Below are 21,088 nucleotides of genomic sequence, written 5' to 3'. Positions count from 1 at the left end.
CTCAGAAGGCTGAGGCAGGAGAATCACTTGAACTCAGAAAGTGGAGGTTGCAGTGAGGCGAGATCACGCCACTGCATTCCAGCCTGGGTGACAGAGTGAGACTTCATTTTAGAAAAAATAAAGAAAGAAAGTAGAATGGTGGTTGCCAAGGACTGAGGAGAGGGGAAAAAGGGGAGTTAGTGTTTAAGGGGCAAGGGATTAATAACCCGAATATATAAGAAACTTAAACAACTCACTAGCAAGATAAAATAAAATAAAATTCTGATTTAAAGGGCAAAAGACCTGAATAGGCATTTCTCAAAAGAAGACAAACAAATGGACAGCAGGTATATGAAAAAATCATCAACATCGCTAATCACCAGAGAAATGCAAATTAAAACTACAATGAGACAACATCTCACCCCAGTTACAATGGCTATTATCAAAAAGACAAAAAATAACAAATGCTAGGGAAGATGTGGAGAAAAGAGAATGTTTGGATATTGCTGGTGGGAATATAAACTAGTACAGCCACTATGGAAAATGCTATGGAAATTCCTCAAAAAACTAAAAGTAGAGCTGCCATATGGTCTGGCAATCCTACTGCTGGGTATATACTCAAAGGAAAGGAAATCAGTATATTGAAGTGATACCTGCACTCCCATGTTTATTGCAGTGCTAGTCACAGTAGCCAAGAGTAAGGAAGCAACCTACGTGCCTTTCAATGGATGAATGATAAAGAAAATGTAGCATATATACACAATGGAATGTTATTCATCCGTAAAAAACAATGAGGCTGGGCACAGTGGCTCATGCCTGTAATGCCAGCACTTTGGGAGGCTGAGGTGGGCAGATCACCTGAGGTCAGGAGTTCGAGACCAACCTGGCCAACATGGTGAAACCTCATCTCTACTAAAAATACAAAAATTAGCCGGGCAAGTTGGCAGGTGCCTGTAATTTCAGCTACTTGAGAGGCTGAGGCAGGAGAATTGCTTGAATCCGGGAGGGGGAGGTTGCAGTGATCACACCGTTGAACTCTAGTCTGCTCAACAAGTGCGAGACTCCGTATCAAAAAAAAAAAAAAAAGAAAGAAAGAAGAGAAAAGAAATCCTGTCATTTGCAGCAACATGGAGGGAAGCGGAGGTCATTATGTTAAGTGAAATAAGCCAGGTATGGAAAGACAAATATCGCATGTTCTCACTCATATGTGGGAGCTAAAACAGTAGATTTCATGGAGGTAGAGAGTGGAATGATTGACACCAAAGGCTGGGAAGGGTGTGTGGGTGGGGGGATGAAGAGAAGTTGGTTAATGGGTACAGAAATACAAAGAGCTAGAAGGAGTAAGTTCTAGTATTTGATAGCACAGTAGGGAAATTATAGTTAACAATAATTCATTGCAAATTTCAAAATAGCTAGAAGAGAAGAACTGTAATGTTCCTAATACAAAGAAAGAATGTTTGAGGTGATGGATATACTAATTACCTGGATTTGATTATTACCGTGTCCTCAAAATATGCAAAAATATGATATCAATAAAAGAAAAGGAAGCAAGCAGAATAGTGGTTGCCAGGGACTGAGGAGAGGGGAGAATGGGGAGTCAGTGTTTAATAGGTACAGAGTTTCAGTCGGGGAAGGTGAAAAAGTTCTGGAGATGAACGGGAGGGATGGTTGTAGAACAAAGTGAATACACTATACACTTAAAGATGGTTAAGATGGTAACTTTTATGTTATGTACACTTTATCACAATAAAACAAACACAAAACTCCATGGCTCTGGCTAAGGTTTGGGGCTTCCTGATTCATGACAAGAGAAAATTGGGGTGAGGGGAGTCACACAGCTGAAAGCCGAGGTGAGGTGGAGTTCCAGCGTCGGAGACGGGAGTAGAGGGCTGAGAGCATGGAGATGGTACAGCTGGAGGGAACCCCACAGTGGAGAAGCGGGGACCAGATGGGGAGGAAGAGAGGCTCCCAGGGTTGGGCCCTTGACAATGTAAAGTGAGATGAGGATCCCGAACCCCTGTGGGAAAGAACTCAGAGCAGGCTTGCTCCAAAGCCTGGGGGTCCCGCAGCCACAGGAGAGCCTGGCTGCTGGCCCCTGAGGCCAGCCAGCTCCTGCCTCTTAGGTTCTGGGAGGACACAGGTAATGTGACTTCTCGGAAGAAAACAAGAAACAGGTTTGCAAGAAAGCAGGCAGCCTGTGAGAATAATCAGTGTGGAAGTCACAGAGAAGGCTTCCTTAAGCAGCTTGCAAATCTCCGAAGTGAGACTGAGATCACAACTGGAGCACCTAGCTCTCTGAAGGACCCTGGGTGAGGCGTAAGAAGGGCAGGGGAGGTGTGACAGTCCAGCCATACCCACTTCTTCCTGGGATTTCAGCTCCCCTTCCCAGAGGCACAAGGATCCACTGTGCTGTCAGGGAGGATTTTCCTACACAACGAGACTGACAGTGAATAGGAGTCAACAGGTAGCTCAGACTGTTGCTGGTTGTGTGAAACTTTGCTGTATTTTCTTCATCTATAAAACAGAAATAACAACAGCAACTACCACGATAGCATTTGTAAGGATTCAAAGACAGCAAATGCAATGTGCTTAGCACGGGCCTTCCACACAATTTCTGCCCATTCAATACCCCGTCATCAAAATTATCATTCTCTTCCTTCTCATCATCATGCTGCCACGTTTTTACTCTTTCTGAGTTTGGAAGAAGAGAAACTGCAGAGTTGAGAGTCCCTGGAGTTCAGTGGGGTACAGGGTAACTGAGGGCACCTCCAACTTAGCACCTCCTTGAAGATGGCATGGCCTCAGGGGAGCAGGACCTCTGGGATCCTGCTCAAGGTTTAAATGTCTTGAATTTCATATTGACTTACAAAATATGTGAATACTTTTAATAATGGGGCTGTGGTTGCTGTAAACTAAAGAAGTTAAAAGTCGTTGCTACTCCCTGTGACAAAAAGCAGTCAAAGCATAATTAAAATATATTTCTAAATTTGAATGTAAATTAAAATTTAACTTATGTCTCATTTTATTTAAGCATAACACTTCATAGAAATAATATGTTTAGATATTTTTTTCTTTTCTTCCAGTTGCAACACTGCCTCCCAGGTTCACGCCATTCTCCTGCCTCAGCCTCCCGAGTAGCTGGTACTACAGGTGCCCGCTCCCATGCCTGGCTAATTTTTTTGTATTTTTAGTAGAGACGAGGTTTCACTGTGTTAGCCAGGATGGTCTCAATCTCCTGACCCCGTGATCCGCCTGCCTCGGCCTCCCAAAATGCTGAGATTACAGGCGCGAGCCACCACACCCGGCATATTAAAGGTTCTTATAAGTCCTGCAGTGAAGAAACTTGTTTACATTTATTTAACTCAGTATATCCCAAGCTGTGCCATATATTCCAATAGGTGATACATGAAATGAGTTCAGAAAGTTCACAGATGCCCAGGGAAGTCCTGGCCATCCCAGACGTGTAGACCACTCCAGAAAACTTCAGCTCCAGAAAGGTTCAGAGTTACTCACTGCAACCTCCACCTCCTGGGTTCAAGCGATTCTCCTGCCTCAGCCTCCTGAGTAGCTGAGATTAAAGGCACCACCACACCTGGCTAAATTTTTTGTATTTTTAGTAGAGGCAGGGTTTCACTATGTTGGTCAGGGTGGTCTCAAACTCCTGACCTCCACCACCCTCGGCCTCCCAAAGTGCTGGGATTACAGGCGTGAGCCACCACACCTGGCCAAGTCTTCCTTTTCTTAACAGCAGATCTAATGGAGCGGAGAAGCATCTAATCTGGGAATCTGGTGTCTATTCCTGAGGAAAGCCTGGGTGGGCAATGCCCTCAATTGGGCCTGACTCTGGTGGCAGAATTAGAGGCTTAACAAATTCATTCTTCTAAAGTAACGCCATGGAGAGCCCAGGCGCTTCAGAACACAGGCTTTGCAAATGCACGCTTCTAATATAATGCTGCGGCCATGTTGCCCCTCTCCCTGCTGCTCCGGCTATGTTATCACAAAATCTTCCTAAAAATCAATCTCGAGGAAAACATTTTTCCTCAGAAACCAATTTAACATCCAAAGTTACTCAGAAAAAAGTTATAGAAGTTTATATGGCTGTAGAAATACTGATTGAGTTCCAATGACATACCAGGCATGGTGTTACTTTCTTACATGCATTATGCAATGTTTCAGAATGTTTTCTACGGAATGTAGTTCAGTAGTTCAGAATCACATGCAAAAAATGACCCCTGTGGGAGCCCTAAGGACAATGTATCCTATCACTACACCTCTAATATGTGTTTGCATATTAAAGGTTCTATTGTTTTTTTCATTTTTTTTTTTGAGACAGAGTCTCGCTCTGTCGCCCAGGCTGGAGTGTGGTGGCGCGATCTCGGCTCACTGCCTCCCAGGTTCACGCCATTCTCCTGCCTCAGCCTCCCGAGTAGCTGGTACTACAGGTGCCCGCTCCCATGCCTGGCTAATTTTTTTGTATTTTTAGTAGAGACGAGGTTTCACTGTGTCAGCCAGGATGGTCTCAATCTCCTGACCCCGTGATCCGCCTGCCTCGGCCTTCCAAAATGCTGAGATTACAGGCGCGAGCCACCACACCCGGCATATTAAAGGTTCTTATAAGTTCTGCAGTAAAGAAACTTGTTTACATTTATTTAACTCAGTATATCCCAAGTGTGCCATATATTCCAATAGGTGATACATGAAATGAGTTCAGAAAGTTCACAGATGTAAGTTTTAATAGTTATATATACATATTATTGTGAGTTAGAAAAAAATAATATAGCTAGCACATCAAACCTGTCACTACACATATATTGTTCAAGGTTTATTCATTCATTTGGTCATTCCACAAATGTTTACTGGGGACCTTCTATGAGCCAAGCAGTATTCTAGATGCTAGGAATAATGCAGTCAATAAATAAAGTCCCTGCTCTCAGACATTTATATTCTAGTCAGCAGAGACAAAAAGACAAACAAACAAAGAAAAAATATGTTCAACCATAAAAGACAGAATAAAGAAAAACAGAGCTGGGCATAGAAATGACAAGGGTGGGGTAGATACTAGTGTCAATGGTTTGGTCAGGGAAGACCTCTTAGATAAAGTGACATTTGAGCTGAGACCTAAATGAAATCAGTGTTTCTACAGGAAGAATGTTGTAGGCAGAGAGAAGACAAAATGCAGAGTCCCAAGATGGGAAGGTGCTTGGTACCTGGTCAAACTGTTCAAAGTCCCAGGGCTGCAGACAAACCCTTGGAGGATGGTGCTTTTTAAAATTGAGATACAATCTACATGCCATAATATTAATACTCTAAAAGTACATAATTCAGTGCTTTTAAAATATATTTACAAAGTTTTTTGTTTTGTTTTGTTTCGTTTTTTGAGAAGGGGTCTCACTCTGTTGCCCAGGCTGGAGTGAGGTGGCACAGTCTTGGCTCCTGAGCTCAAGTGATTCTCCCACCTCAGCCACCCAAGGCTAATTTTTATATTTTTAGTTGAGATGGGGTTTCACCATGTTGCCCAGGCAAGTCTCAAACTCCTGAGCTTGAGCAGATTGCTTGAGCAATCTGCCCACCTCAGCGTCCCAAAGTGTTGGGATTTATAGGCCTCGTGAGCCACAGCGCCCGGCCACAAAGCTGTATTTTTTTGAAGTCATGATTTGGTTCTGCTTCTGGCCAAGACGGAGTAACAGGAACCAGATTTACCTTCTCAGCTGAAACAACCAAAAGACAGACAAAATATGTGGGAGGACTGCTTCAGCCCAGAAGGTCTAGGCTGTGGTGAGCCTGGATCACGCCACTGCACTCCAGCCTGGGTAACAGAGCGAGACCCTGTCTCAAAACAAAAACAAAAACATCGTCCCACAGAGAAAACTCCAGGGCCAGATGGCCTTGTTTGTGAATTCTACTAAACAGTTAGGGAAGAAATACGAATTTAACTCAAACTCTTCCAAAAAATTGAATAAAACTTGTTCTATAAGGCCAACGTTACTCTGATACCAAAACTAGACACAGACATTACAAGAAAACTATAGACCAATATTTCACAAGAACACAGATACGAGAATTGTAAACAAAAGTTTAGCAAATCAAAGCCAACCATATTAAAGGATAATATATAATGATCAAGTGGGGTTTATTCCAGGGATGCAATGTCAGTTTAATATTAGAAAAAAGAAAAATCAAGGACCAGGGATGGTGGCTCACACCTGTAATCCCAGCACTTTGGGAGGCTGAAGTGGAAGGATTGTTTGAAGCCAGGAGTTCGAGACCAGCCTGGGCAACGAAGGGAGATTTCCCCCCAATCTCCACAAAAACGTAAAATATTAGCTGGGCACGGTGGTGTGTGCCTACAGTCCTAGCTACTGGGGAAGCTGAGGCAAAAAGATCTCTTGAGCCCAGGCGTTTGTGGTTGCAGTGAGCTAAGATCGTGCCACTGCGCTCCAGCCTGGGTGACAATGCAAGACTCTGTCACAAAAACAAAACAAAACAATCAATGTAATTTACCATATTAACAAACTAAAAAAGGAAAACCATATGGTTATCTCAGTAGACACAGAAAAAGCACTGGACAAAATCCAACATCCATTCCTGATAAAAACTCTCAGCAAACTAGGAATAGAAAGGAACTTCCATGACCTGATAAAGGCCATCCATAAAAAGCCTGCAACTAACATCATACTTAATGCTAAAGACCGAACACTTGCCCTTTAAGATAAAGAACAAGACAAGGATGTCTGTTCTTGTCACCTCTTTTCAACAGGGTGCCAGATATTTTAATCAATGAGATAAGGCAAGAAAAAGAAATCAGAGCCATCCAGATTGGAAAAGAAGTAAAACTGTCTTTACTTGCAGTCACTATGGTCTATTCAGAAAAATCCAGCAGAATCTACAAAAAAGACACTAGAACTAATAAGTGAGTTTAGCAAAGTTGCAGGTTACAAGATTAATATACAGAAACCTATTGTTTTTATATATACTAGCAACAAATAATTGAAAATGGAAATAAAAAAACAAAAATAATAATTTACAATAGCATCAATACAGATGCAGGTATAAATCTGACAAAACACGTAGAAGACCCATGCACTCAAAACTACAAATAAGCCAGGGCGCGGTGGCTTACGCCTGTAATCCCAGCACTCTGCGAGGCTGAGGTGGGTGGATCATGAGGTCAGAAGATCGAGACTATCCTGGCCAACATGGCGAAAGCCCGTCTCTACTAAAAATACAAAAAAATTAGCTGGGTGTGGTGATGCGTGCCTGTAATCCCAGCTACTTGGGAGGCTGAGGCAGGAGAATTGCTTGAACCCAGGAGGCGGAGGTTGCAGTGATCCGAGATTGCGCCACTGCACTCCACCAGCCTGGTGATAGCGAGACTCCATCTCAAAAAAAACCAAAAAACCAAGACAAAAAAACCTACAAATAAAATTGACAAGAGAAATTAAAGAAAACCTAAATAAATAAATAAACAAATGGAAAGAGATATTGTGTTCATGGGTTGGAAGCCTCAACATTGTTAAAATATCAATTCTCCTCAAACAGATCTACAGATTCAACACAATCCCAATCAAAATCTAGGATTTTAGAATTTAACTGATTCTAAAACTCACATAGAAATACCTTAGGACCTAGACTAGTCAAAACAACTTTGAAAAAGAACAAAGTTGGAGATGTAATGCTACCCGATTTCAAGCATCTCCTAGAGGGTGCGTTAAAACACAGGCTGTTGGGCTCACCCTCAGAATTTCCAAATCAGTATGGGCCTGAGAATGTGCATTTCTAATTAGTTTCCTGATGCTGTGGCTGCTGCTGGCCTGGCTGCCACACTTAGAACTAGTAATCCAGACTAATTCACACTCAGCTAGAAACAAAATGTCAGATGCAAGAGATTCCCCTCAAAGGAATATATATACAAGTACCAAGAAAACTATGTTCATTAAGAAACAACTTGCTTTTCCCTCTTTTATTAGCTAAAGACATCCATAACTGTTAATCAGAGATTCTGATCAGCAAGAGAAAACAATCATGTCATCGCTGAGTTGGCATGATTCTAGCCTCCCCTCTTTGTTGAATGCACATTTTGGTTTCCACGAAACCTTGCAAGTCCTCTACGCAGGCCTTCCCTGTTCAGAATTCACCCTGAAAACGACACACGGCTTTATACCAACCATTCCATAACAGCAATATTAAGGAAACCACCTTGCCCCACTGAAACCTGTCAAATGTCCCTGATCCTCCCCATCTACTATCCCACCCAATGCAGGGCTGCCACCCAGGTCTCACCGTCCAAGATGGCCCACTGATTGTCAATCTCTGTATGTTTCAGGTAGGAGTCTTCAATGGTGGGGTCATAGTCAGGCACAAAGATCTTTTGGAAAAACTGGATGGTGAGGGCACTTTTGCCCACGCCCCCATCCCCCACCACCACCAGCTTGTATGTGGGGAGGTTGTCACTGGGGACGGCGCTGGTTGCCATGTTTCTCGAAGGTCAGACCTGCGGAAGGAAGCAAGACGTGTGGAATGAGACAGAGGGCTTTTTAACTTAGGGGAAGATATTCATGTGTCTTCCTCCTTTATAAAGTAATAAATACTCTCAATTATAAAGAGGTTTGAAAATGAAGAAATGCAAAAGAAAATAAAAGCATTACACCTGGTCTCACTACCCAGAGACAGTCACTGTTAAAGTGATTTATTCAACCGTCATTTATTCAACACCAATTATGTGCCAGGCCCAGCATTGAGGACACAGTACCACTGGTCTTGTTTAGCAAGTACAGCCAAAAGCCATGTCAAAGAGGCTTTTTGGCCACTAAACTCTACTTGTACAGGTTAACATGAGGGCAGTGGTCTGAGCAGGACTTGCATGGAGGTTCGTCTTTCACATCCCCTCTTATTAACTGGACTGCTATGCTGAGAAGGATTTGAAGTTGTGTCTAAGCTTAGAAAGGCGGCCATGATAGCTTAGCACACCTGAGTTCTGGGATTCTGAGGCTCCTTCAAAGTTTCAGAATTCTAGATTCTGGCTCCTTTCTCTCTGCTTCTTGCCCTGTGTTATACACAAAGTCATGCTGGAATCTTACGGCTTCTGTTCAACCTCATTTTATTTGGGGAGGAGGTAGGTAGGAGCAGGTCGAAATTTTGTTTTCATGCTATTGAGGCCAGCTAAGGCAGTGGTTCTCAATCAGGGGAACTTTGCTCCCCGGGCATATCTGCAACGTCTAGAGATATTTTTTGTTGTTGTCAAAATGGAGTGGGTACCACTGGTATCTGTTCAGCAGAGGCCAGGGATCATACAATGCACAGGGCAGTCCCCTCCAATGAAGAATTAGCCATCCTAAAATGTCAATAGTGCTGAGGCTGAGAACCCTGAACTAAGGTGACCAGGAGGCAGCTGGAAGTGGGAGCAGGACTCTAAAGAATAATCCGGCCTTAACAGAAGTGAACAGTGACCTTTGTAAATAGTGTCGCAAAGTGATAAGGAGGAGAGGCAGGAGGGAGCCTCCTAGAGGTACTCAGAAGGAAAGGAAGGAAACCAGGATCTGTGGTCATGATGGAAGCCGAGAGTTTCCAGGAGGAGGCTGACAGCACCAAATGTTAAACACGGGTGCAGCTAGGGGGATCCCCTAAAGAACAATTTGGGGTTGTAGCCAGGAACCTAAACTGCTAACTAACTGTGGACCCTGCCAGGAAGACGCAATACCACCTCCTGGTGGGGCATTCCTCAGTACCACAAAAATTGACCTTGAATCGAGGGGGGGAATGCTTGATCCTACTGCTGTGTAGAAGAAAAGAAAGAATCCCTGTGCAAGCTGGGAGGGAAAACAGCATGGTGTATGTGTGACCAGGAAACTGATGGTCTCACAGACAGGAGGGTGGCAGCGTGGCCCAGAGGACAAAGAACTGGGTGCCCTGTGTGCTCCGCCACCACTTGGGAAAGCCACTGACCTCTCTGAGCCATAGTTTCCTTATCTATGAATTTAAAGGGCTGGATTACATTACTTTTATAATTATTTCCAGCTCTAAGATAGTCTTTAGTTCCAGATTTTGACAGAAAGGGGACTAAATACAAATGTGGGTTATATGGCCACACTGATTTGCATGGGGCTACAGGCGAGAGTCACTGCAGAATGCTTTGTAGTTACTGAAGCCTGATGTTGACATTTAGGACTTCCCCAAAGTGTCAGGGAAGTACAAGCTTTGCTACACTGCAGTGAAAGTGCAAATCTGCCTAGGCTGTACTGAAAATACACTTGCATAAATATATTCATACCCTCTCCTGCAGCTCTACCCCATGTGAGAATTTCTTCTAAGGAGATAATCAGAGAAGTGAAGAAAGATGTTAAGAATGGGGGAAAATAGAAATAACTTAATGTTGGGGGAAAAGGTTAAAGAAAAAGTTTATTCATATAATGGAGCACTACGCAGTCATTTAAAAGGAAGATATTCAGTAACCTAGAAAAAGTGCATTGTTATGTATGAAAAAAGCCAGGCTGCAACAGCTAGTAAGTACACCTGATCCACCTTCCACGAAGAGGCCCACTATGAATCTGCACAGTCAGGTGTGAGGTGTGGATCCAGGCATTAAGAGGTTTAGCAGTTGGTTGTCTCTGAGGCACATTTCAGGGCATTTTCATTTTCTTAATGTTTCAGTTTTCTACAACAAGCATGCATTATATTTGTGTACTAGAAAAGTTTAACACTATTAAAATGCTCCCAGGAAAATAAAATGTTCCAGCCACCTGAAAATGTTTGATTTCCTCTCATTCGAGTGGGGATCTCAGCTCTTTTGGGGCAGGATAGGACCAGGCACCGGCTGTGGCCCTGGAATCTGGTTCCAGCATCTTCCTACAACATGAGACAGGCTGAGGCTTCACTTAACTGAGCTCTTCCATGGCCAAATCCACAACGGTAAAGGCAGGCCAAGGAGAGACGGCGGAGGGGAGTTGCAGGGTGACAGAAATGGGGAGGAAGCGGTGGCCCAGTGGCCTCTCTCCTTTGCCCTGAGCATGGGGTTCACTCCTTACTGCCCCTCAGCAACTGCTGCCCTGTCCTGGGCAATGGTGCTGGGCTGTGGGTGAAAGGTGTTTGCTGGTGTTTGGCTGGTTTTTGGTCTTTCTGAGACAGTCTCACTGTCACCCAGGCTGGAGTGCAGTGGCGCAATCCCAGCTCACCACAGCCTCCGCCTCCCGAGTTCAAGAGATTCTCCTGCCTCAGCCTCCTGAGTAGCTGGGACTACAGGTGCCCACCACCACGCCTAAATTTTCTTGTATTTTCAGTTGAGATGGGGTTTCACCATGTTGGCCAAGATGGTTTTGCTCTCCTGACCTTGTGATCCACCTGCCTCGGCCTCGCAAAGTGCTGGGATTACAGGCGTGAGCCACCACGCCCAGTCGGTGTTTGGCTGTTTTTAAAGCTTCCATTCTCTGCTGGCAGCGACATAACTAAAAAATACTAAGTGGGTGGGAAGGTAATGAAAAGGAAAACTGTTCATCTTTATTTTCTTCTCAAAAGAAAACAAGATAAGAAATACACTAGTAAATATGCTGGAGGACATGAATGAAGCTTTGAGTCGGCACTCAGACCACCCACAGCCGAATCACCTGGGGACTCCTTAAAAAATGCCCTCTGCTTGCCAAGGCAGTGGGCAGGAAATGGCCAGTGGGGGCCCCCTCCTTTTGACAGCACCCTGCTCTCAGAGGTTGAACCCTGAGAGACCACAGGAAGCCAAGCCAGGGTTCCCTTCTAATTTGGACGCAATGGAACAGGGCTAGACTACTCATTTCACACAAACATCAGACTGGCTCCCCTGTGAAAACCCTTTCTGTGCCCCTCAACACTGAGGAGGAAAGTGCAGGCCCCCTCACAGGACAGTCAATGCCTGTCGCTGGCTGCCACTGCTGACCTCTCCAGCCACACACGTGCCGCAGCCCCTCACAATCTACTCTCACCCCCAACCAGCTCTGTGGTCTCCCAATGTGTCCTGTGGTCACGCTGCAGCCTCTGCGCACACCTGAGACCCCCAGGAGAGCACATACTTCCTCATGGGCCAGCACTAGGCGCCGCCTCCACCTGTGCTTTGAGCCCTGAAGTTCCTGCCACAGACGCCACAATGATGCCTAGAATTTTCTATGTGTTTACTGTGCACAAAAGGGCAGGGACAGCATCTTGTACTTCTCTGTATCCCAGAGCCTGGCATAGCACTGGCACAGGGCAGACACTTACTGAACGAACTAGAGGTTCAACGCGCATTTCTGAACAATGGTCAGACAACCTACGTACCACAGAGCTGGCTTCCCCATGGAGAAAGCTAAGGGACAACTCTCTCAGCCAGGGCTTGGGACCGTCTCTCTCCTACTAAGAGATCAGACTAATGGCACAGACAGGGCCCTCTGGAATCAAGTGTGAGCCAGGAACAAAGAATGGGTTTCCAAAGCTGGAGAATGAGTCCAGAGAACCCCCCAGTTCCTAAAGGTGCTATCTTCTTTTGATAGGCCTGTTTCTCCAGCCCCTCAGAAAACACTGATCAAATGGTGTCTTTGCAGATGGGGAGGTCAAGATGCCAAGAACCATGAACCACACTCCTACAAAACCAGCTGGTCTCATGCGGTACAGAGAAAGATTTTTTAAAAACCACTCACAGGCTATGATGAAAGTCGCCACAGAATGAAACGTTGGTTGGTTGGTGGTTAAGGAGCAAACTGCTTACATTCACAACACCTCTCCTTTCCAGCCTTCTCAACTAAAAAGCACCTCAGAGATCATTCTAGGATGTCGGGTCTTCACTTTAGGGGATGATGGGTGTGCCCCTCTGAGGTGGGACGGTGGTATAAGGTAGACTTGGGGTTCTCCTTAAAATTTCCCCACTATTTTCTGTGCTGAATACTCTCCTACTGACCAGTTGAGTGACCTTGGGCAAATTACCTTCCATTGCCTCAGTATCTTATTAGTAAAGTGGGTTAGCTGGAGACTCATACTTTGCAGGATTGCTCTAAGCATGAAATAAAATGTATGAGATATGCTAAGCTCTAAGAAGATGCCCAAATGCTCGTTTTGTCACCTTGTTTACTTTGTTCCCAAGAAGAGGGAGGACACACACACATATACAGACTCACACATACACACATATACACACTCACACATACACACACACACACACATACACATACACACTCTCTCATTCCCAGCCTCCTCTCAGCATAAGAAGCCTCACCACCATCTCTGCTCTGTTAACAGCCAGACAAAATAGGCCTGTGTGGGAACATCACCCACCATTTAGAGCATTGTTTCCATGGGAAATGGCTCCAAGGTTCCAGGCAGCCCCATCCACGCAGAAACCAACTTTGGGAATAGCAGCCACTTGGCTGTGGGGGTGGCTGAGCTGGTTCCCATGGCAACCACTGCTCCCAGGGCCCCGCCCAGGCCACAGGCTTCATGGCAACCCAAACCGTTGTTCATACTGGAAACTTCTGCCTAAAAGGCAATATCGCTTCCTCAATAATTTTAATAACGTGTGTACAAAAACCTCAGGCATCTGTAAATGGAAAAATAAGCTCTCTTGGCTGTTGTCTGCCTCTTGCTCCCTTTCTTTCCCCATGGGTAGAACCTTCTTGCATGGTTTGAAGTCGTTTCCCGGAATGCCAGATTTACCTTGTCAGACAGATTGTAAACTCCACAAGGACAAGAGCCACATCTTCTCATTCCTTCGCCCCTCACGGGGCCAGGCAGAGCCTAACACATGGGAAGCTCAGTCTCTACTCACACTGCCCTCATCACTTCCCCAGTGCGGTCTTCTACCCACACAGGCCTCCCTCGTGCTAAGAAGCAGGGGGTCACACCCATCCTTCTGAAAGGGGCCGGCTCATACCCCTAGGAAGTGGGTGGCTGGATGGACTGATCACCCCAGTATAACCTTTTCACTCAGCAATCTTCAAAGTTAGCATGGGTGTGTCTAAGACCTCCCAGGAATAGTCTTGTGTAACAGCCCAACGGTTCTCAGTGGGACAGCTTGGGACATCAGGGACAGCCTCAACTCCACAGCCAGGCAGCCGGAGTTCCACTGTGGCATCCAATACAGACTCCCTGTGTGACCTGGGGCAAGTTTCTTAACTTCCTGGTGCCCAGTTTCCCCATCTATAAGACATGAGAACAGGGTCCCCAGGAAGGTAGTAAGGCCCCAGTGAGAAAATCTTGGAGGGTCCCTCAGCAAGGGCATATTTTCATCGATAAAGTAGTTGGGCCCCTGCTTTCCCTTCAACCTGGTAGGCTTCAGTGATTTAAACCATTTCCTTGCCCCATCCACAGCCCTAGGGAAGGGCATCCGCACTGCATAGGGCTTTGGGAGGACCTGATGCGGTGACAGATAGAAATGTCCAAGACACCAGCAGGCCCCCGCAGCCCCCACAAAATGGCAAAATGGCAGGGCTCGGTGGTTCTTATCCCTCATGAAATTTGCCTCTTCTCCTCAGGTTTCCAGGTTCTAGGGCTTCTATGGAGCTTGTTGCCCAAAACAATAGCCTAAAACCACTGCACCCATTGTTCTAAGTGAGCAGCACATGTTAAATGGATGGCTTCAGCTACAGATGCTGCCAAGCGGTCCACAGGCCCCCTGGCCTCTCCATGCACCCCACCCCACCCAGCATCACTTCCAAAGCAGTGTCCTATGTGCTGGCCAGGGAAAATGGTGCCCAGAAGGAGCTGCATAGCAGCAACAATGCCCACCCTTAGTGGACAACTGCTGTGGACTGGTTAGACACCAAAGGTCATGTTAGAGCGGTCATGCCACACTGCCTCCAATTCTTTTGCCAATTCATTTTGCTGCATCACATGGCTTTTCTTTTCTCAGGGTAGTGTCTTCATGATTCACTGTCCTACAGGGCACTCTTCATCACTGTTGCTGCTTCCCTTGGCCCTGACCTTGGGACCACAGATTCTCAGAGGCTAGGCCAGGGCCAATCCAGAGGCTCTCCCAAAAATGCTGGCAACTTTATTGAAGGTTTGGTATTTACTGTTTTTTGCTTCTGTATTTCTATACTAATTATTTCAAAGAGTCCCCCTAACCCCATCAATTGAATTGCAAGTATTTTAGGTAAATCAGGTTAGAGAGAAGGACACATCCATTATTTGGGGCTCTTAGGAAAGTGAATGGACTTTCATTCACATTGAGCTGAATTAGACCTGGGAAGCTAATCTCATCTCTATGATGTCTGGGTGTGCCCAACCCAGAGGGATGAGGACACGCTGTGGGGAGTGACCCAACCCATGTGGAGGAAATGGCTCTGCATTCCAGGAGCTGCCCTTCCCTTCTGCACAATTCCCAGAAATGGGCAGCTTCACCAGAGCGCTGACCTGCAGGCTGTGCGTAAATGGCACGTGACCCCACAGGGGTCTAGGCCACTTGGCACCCCTTAAGGCTTCACTCTCCACTCCCGGAGACTTTGCTCCAGCCCCTTGTTTCATACCTTTGCTAAGCCAAGTATGGTGCTGTCATTGGGCCTCTCAACTCCTCTAAAAAGCCACCAGTGCTTTTTAGCTCACTCCATTATTAAGCCCTAACCACCCACCCAACCATGTATGTGATTTCATGCCATAAACAGCAAGTCTCGATGGCAAGTAGGTGGCATGGGTGCTGCTCCTTCCCATTCCCAGAGCCATGGCAGACAACACTGATGGCTCACGGTCCCCTTCCTTGTCAACACAGTACTCCTGGCAGCAGAACACACTGACTGCTCCAGAGAGAAAATCTGTTTGCTGCCCCAGATCTAACCTACTACCCTTCTGGTTCCCTCCAAAACACCCCACTTAGTGGCCATCCTTTTCCATGGGAAGGGCTCAGGACCTTTAGGGGTAGCCTGCCTGGTGATCTCTGGAGATGTCTATTACCCAAGTCTTCTGTTAATCTACCAATCCCTGCTTTTCTTCTAATCTCCTCTGCCAGGATCATACCTGGACTGCTGTCAGCAGAGCAGAAATGATCAGACAGAAGTCCAGAGATCCAAGCAAAGGCCAAGGTTGAAGTAAGTCAGGGAGGGACACTGTTGTTGGGCTTACTCATGACCCCTAAGTACCACATGCTTCCACAGTTCCACATGGCAACTGTCAATACCTGGGTCTTTCCCACCAGTATACGGACGGGCACCTCCTAAACAGGACTTAGGGCGTAGCCATCTGCGACCCAGCACTATGAGCCTCAGGAGGTGTGCAGAAACCACCTGCCACGACAATTATAATTACAACAGTCATCATGTTAAAAGCAATAGGAACATTTAAGGTAAACAATGAATGTGTCAGATGCTGTTGGAAGATTTTAATTCTCACAACAACCCTACGGGGTACAGATTCCCATTATCCGCATTTCACAGTTGAAGAAACTGAGACACAGAGTAGTAAAATAACGTTTTGAAGGTCACCAAGCTAGAAAGAGGCAGTGTCGGGATCTGAAACCACACAGTGTAGTTCCAGAGCCACTGTCAGCCTGTGGTGCTAGGCATCCTCTGCTGGCTAGGGGCTGGTGAGTATGCGCGTGCAGTCAGGCCAGGGCAGAGGCAGCTGATCCAGGAGTGCTGGAAAGAGGTCAGGAGTGAGCTGGGAGGTGGTGTCAGAGTAGGAGACACCCCCAAGGTCAGACCGTTGCCCATGTGGGTGAAACAGCTGGGCAGGTCAGAGCTTCAGAGGCAACCAGGGCAAATACTAGTTATCAAAAATAGACACTTCCCACCCCAGCACCCTAGATCCAGGCTGGGACACCCTGCTGAGCAGGGCCTAGATCTGGTACCAGCAGGTAGCCCTCAGCCCTGAGGACCTCCATCCTGAGGACCAGCGAGGAAGCTGGGGGCACCAAGCTGCTGTGAAAGCCTTATTTTCTAGCACCTCTGTTTGGGACCCTATCCCCTATATGGGTCCCTGCCCCAGCCTCAGCCCATCTCCCTGTGGTCCTACACTTGAGCTGTTCCCTGCCCAGCTCAGGACTGGCCCCTCAATTGGAACTCCTTGCCAAGGAGCTTGAGCTATGCAGACAGCCTGCAACCCTAGGCAAGTTACTTTCTATACCTTGGTTTTCTTTTCTGTAAAAGTAGGGACAGTGGCAGCATCTGCCTCATGGTGGCTGTGAAAAGCTGCATTTATTTGCTTGACCCAGTATCTGGCACATAGTGACTGTTCAACAGACATCAAGTTGTTACCATCATCAATATCCTTCTTTGAAATCCATCCCAAGTCCCTCCTCCTGCTTCTCCAAAGCCTTTCTTGAGTTCCTTGAGCACCCTGCAAACTGGCAGGTTCCACAGGTGACAGTTCAACACAGCTCAGCCTCTTACCGCGCCCTCCTCGGAAGGCTAGCAGGCTGATCTGTGTGTGGGGCTCAGCTCCCCGACTCTGCCTAGAAGGGCAGCAGGCATGTCTCAGCCGGCCACTGAATCACTACAGCAATGTCCCAGGAGAGCAAGCCCTCAAAGGCTTGCTGAATGAACAGTGGATGAAAGGTAAGCTCCTCAGATGCCTTCTTTTGCATTTCTCCAGTATTCAGGAGTTGCTTGTTCACCAAAGAGAATGTGGAAGATATCAAACTGCCAGCAAGTTCAGCATGAAACAAAGTTTCTCCCTCTGGTTTCGAAATCCAGACGAGCTCTCCATCACAAAACCAAGCCACCCTCTCTGGGTACCCTGTAGTTTGGGGGAGGGGGGAGGTATATCCTCTAACAGGTCACATGACATGAGAAAGGTCACAGTGTAACCTGAGCCCAGAGAAGAATGAACAGGAGTAAACTGGTAGAGGAGCCAGTGTTGGCCACCCTCCTCTCAAGACACACACTTGCTCAGGCTCCGTGGGATCACACACATCCAGTCAATGCTCCCAGAGCACCTCCTGTGTGCTTGGTCCTGGGAACTGGAGATACCAAAATAAATGAGCCTGAGCCCAGCCCCAGACCATGGGGCACACAGTGTGTATTTTGTGGGGGAGGCAGGCAGAGGATTATGGTACACTGGGTAGGTAACGCAGGAGCATAGGAGTGGGAGGCATCTTACCCAGCCTGGGGATGCTGCGGAAGGCTTCCTGGTAGAAGTGACACAGAATGGGATCTTAAAGACCAAGTAGATATTAGCCAGGTGAACAGTAAGGACAGCCAGGCATGGTGGCTAACGCCTGTAATCCAGCACTTTGGAAGGCCGAGGCGGGTGAATCATGAGGTCAGGTGTTCGAGACCAGCCTGGCCAAGATGATGAAACCCCGTCTCTAATAAAAATACAAAAATTAGCCAGGCATGGTGGCTACTCAAGAGGCTGAGGCAGGAGAATCGCTTGAACCAGGGAGGCGGGAGAATCGCTTGAACCGGGGAGGTGGAGGTTGCAGTGGGCCGAGATCACGCCACTGCACTCTAGCCTGGGCAACAGAGCAAGGCTCCGTCTCAAAAAAAAAAGAACAAAAAACAGTAAGGACAAGCGTGTCCCAGGTAAAGAATAGAAGTGACAAAAGTATAACGCATGGCAGCATGAAAAGCCAAGGAGACGCTCAGTACTGCAGGCAACATGATATGACTGGAATGTGGAGTGTATATGTGTGCATGGCAGGGGTAATGGGTATGGGGGGTAAGAGTGGCAGGGGAGGGGGTTACTGTTGGCTCCCTGGAAACGGGATCTTCATTTTTGCATCCCTATACCACGCACAGTGCCTGGCACACAGTGGCTGCTTAATAAGCACTGCATGATGAAGAAACAAGTGCCCAAGGCTGCAGGGCTAGGCAGGGGAGGGCGCTGGGCATGATGGGCCTCACATGTGCTGGAGGCCCCCGGACCCTGCCCTAGCCCCAAGTCCACATAGAAGTACAATGTAGGCTGGATGGCTGCCTAACCCAACAGGGCCCCTGCAACTCTTTTTGATGACTACACTGAGGTTCACCAGCAGAAAAAGCCCAGGAGAGGGTGGATGAATTACACAGGACACACTCGAAGTGCTCCAGAATCTCAGAGGAGGGGAAGGGGATGGGAAAGGGGATGAGAATAGGGTAAGGGAGGAACAGGTAACCCAGGTTCAGCCACAAAGGCTTGAGGCAGAAAGCTGCGGAGGAGGGTTATTATCCCCATTTTACCAAGGGGAGAGAGGCATTCTACCAAGGGCACAGGCTAGTGAAAAGAGAATCTGGGATTTGGCACCTAGGCCTGGCAAGGTGCAAAATGAAAACACTGTCCCACTCACCCCCAGGCTTGTCCACTGAGCCTGGTGGGTCTAAGTGGCTTTCAGAACGAGGAGTTGGTAAGGGCCTCAGTGTCTAAGAGGTCACAGAACCTTCAGAACAGTATTCCCTGCTGGCATCCCTGGCTCACAGGAATGCCTGCTACTTGGCCACCTGGCCTCTGGGGTCCTACCGTAGTCCCCCACAGTGCCCCCTGCCCAGCAACCAACAACCGGGAGGGCGGGAAAGAACTCAGTCCAGGTGTGAGGGGCAGGCATGGGTTCTGTGAGGGCAGAGCTGCATCAAGCTCACAACTTCTTGGAGTGGCAGCTGAGGAAAGACAGTAGGAAGTAGTTTCATTTTTCAATCCTTGTTCTCAGTCCCTGGGGGTCTATTAATATTTTCCTAGCGCCAGGGCAGTCTCACCCGCGGTGAAAGAGGAGGACTTCTGCAGCCTTCCATAGGAATCTGAGCGCAATTGGGAACGTCACACTGGTGGTCACCCAACCAGGGAAGGCCAGCCTCTGCACACTCTGGGGTTCCCCAGACTGAGGGCCCTCGGCCTCCCCAGAGCCTGGCAGGCTGCTGTCCTCCCAGCCCCCACTCTGACTCCGCTTTGCCCTCTGCTCACAGAGCCCCGCACCTCCTCACTGCTCTGCTCCGCTGCTCAGGCTCAACCCTGCACAAACTGGATTCAGCCAGCACCTCCCTCACCTGCCCAAGGGTGGGCCCCTTTGCCCACCTCTCTGCCCCAAACTCTGTTCCTCTTTCTCCCCTGGCAATGTGAGCAGCCCTTTACCCACATGCCAGGCCAAGGCCTAGCAAGGCTGCCCACCGCTGTGCCCACGTCTGCCCCCAGCCTGAGCCCCAACTACCAGCGTTGTCCCACTCACCACCCCAGCATTATCACTCCCCAACAAACCCGAGCACAGAGTCTCCTGGAATGCCACCCGTGGTGCCTGAAGCTCTCCCCACTGACCACAACATTCTAGGCCTTTCTTGAGCTGCCCAAGTGCCCCCTTCCCCTTGCTCGGCCTCTGCTCTGCTGATTCCTGGTCTGGTGTCCTCAAGGACAGGGATGGTACCCAAGTGTCAGGTCCCATCCCCCAGAAGCCATTCCTTTCTCTAGGGCCCTCTTCTATCCCCTAAGGTCTCCTTCCACTGAGCCACCTCGCCTCCATCTATGGAATGCCAGCCCCGTGGCAGGTGGCAGCACAAGTGCTCAGCCGCCATTATTCCATGTGATGACTCAAGACACTTCACCAAGAGGCACTGTTTAGCCCCTTCATGAACTGTGAAGGTCAGAGAGGCTCTGTGGTTTCTCCAAGGCCATCTCTCTGACCACAAAGCTTGGCATGCCCCTCCTCATCTGCCCTCAAATCTAGGAGCTGGGTGTTACTTCACGGTCACATTCCTCTGCTACAGTGGGACAGTGGACAGAGGGCCAGGCCTTGTCTTCTTTTTCTCTGGGCACCCCAGAGCCCTGGCACAGCTTTCTGCTCAGAGACACTCCAACATGTCTGCTGTCTGCATTTCCAAATGCAGGAGTGATACTGGCAGCTGGCTGGGAGTCTGGCTTGGGTAGACAGCAGGGCAGAGGTGATGTGGGCACTATGCCATAGGCCACACAAGACCTAGAGGACTGCAGTGGCAGGCCTTGTGAAGGACATACCATGTGAGGAGTCCCACTGGACACCCGTGGGCACCAGCCCAGCAGGAGGAGTGCTGACGAGGGGTCCTTCCTTGCTGTCCAAATTCCCAAAGCACTGAGCCCTCGCCAGCACCCAGGGTGTGGTCCCCTGACTGGCCCTGCCTTCTGAGCTGGGGATGCCATACCCAGCCCCCAGAGCACATCTAAGTTTGTTCCTTAACTCCTTAGCTGTTCCAGCCCAGAGCTGCTCATCTCATGGAATCACGGTGTTCCGCCAGTCCCCTCTGGTAATCCC

At 47.8% G+C, this 21,088-nt stretch overlaps 1 protein-coding gene across 5 annotated transcripts in view; it reads right to left on the bottom strand.

Moving 5' to 3' along the window:
- Positions 1–21,088, bottom strand: part of MRAS (muscle RAS oncogene homolog) — a 59,256-nt gene that overhangs the window by 25,212 nt on the left and 12,956 nt on the right. For all 5 annotated transcript variants that reach the window (XM_010363307.2, XM_030934543.1, XM_030934545.1 and 2 more), the window contains exon 2: positions 8,260–8,470. In XM_010363307.2, coding sequence (XP_010361609.1) covers positions 8,260–8,452 — 193 coding nt within the window. In that variant the 5' untranslated portion in view covers positions 8,453–8,470. The remainder of the gene's footprint in view (positions 1–8,259; positions 8,471–21,088) is intronic.

Source organism: Rhinopithecus roxellana, chromosome 1 (assembly GCF_007565055.1).
Source record: "Rhinopithecus roxellana isolate Shanxi Qingling chromosome 1, ASM756505v1, whole genome shotgun sequence".
NCBI lineage: Eukaryota > Metazoa > Chordata > Mammalia > Primates > Cercopithecidae > Rhinopithecus > Rhinopithecus roxellana.
Note: the sequence above shows the minus strand (reverse complement) of the source record. Positions and strands in the feature narration are given on the sequence as shown.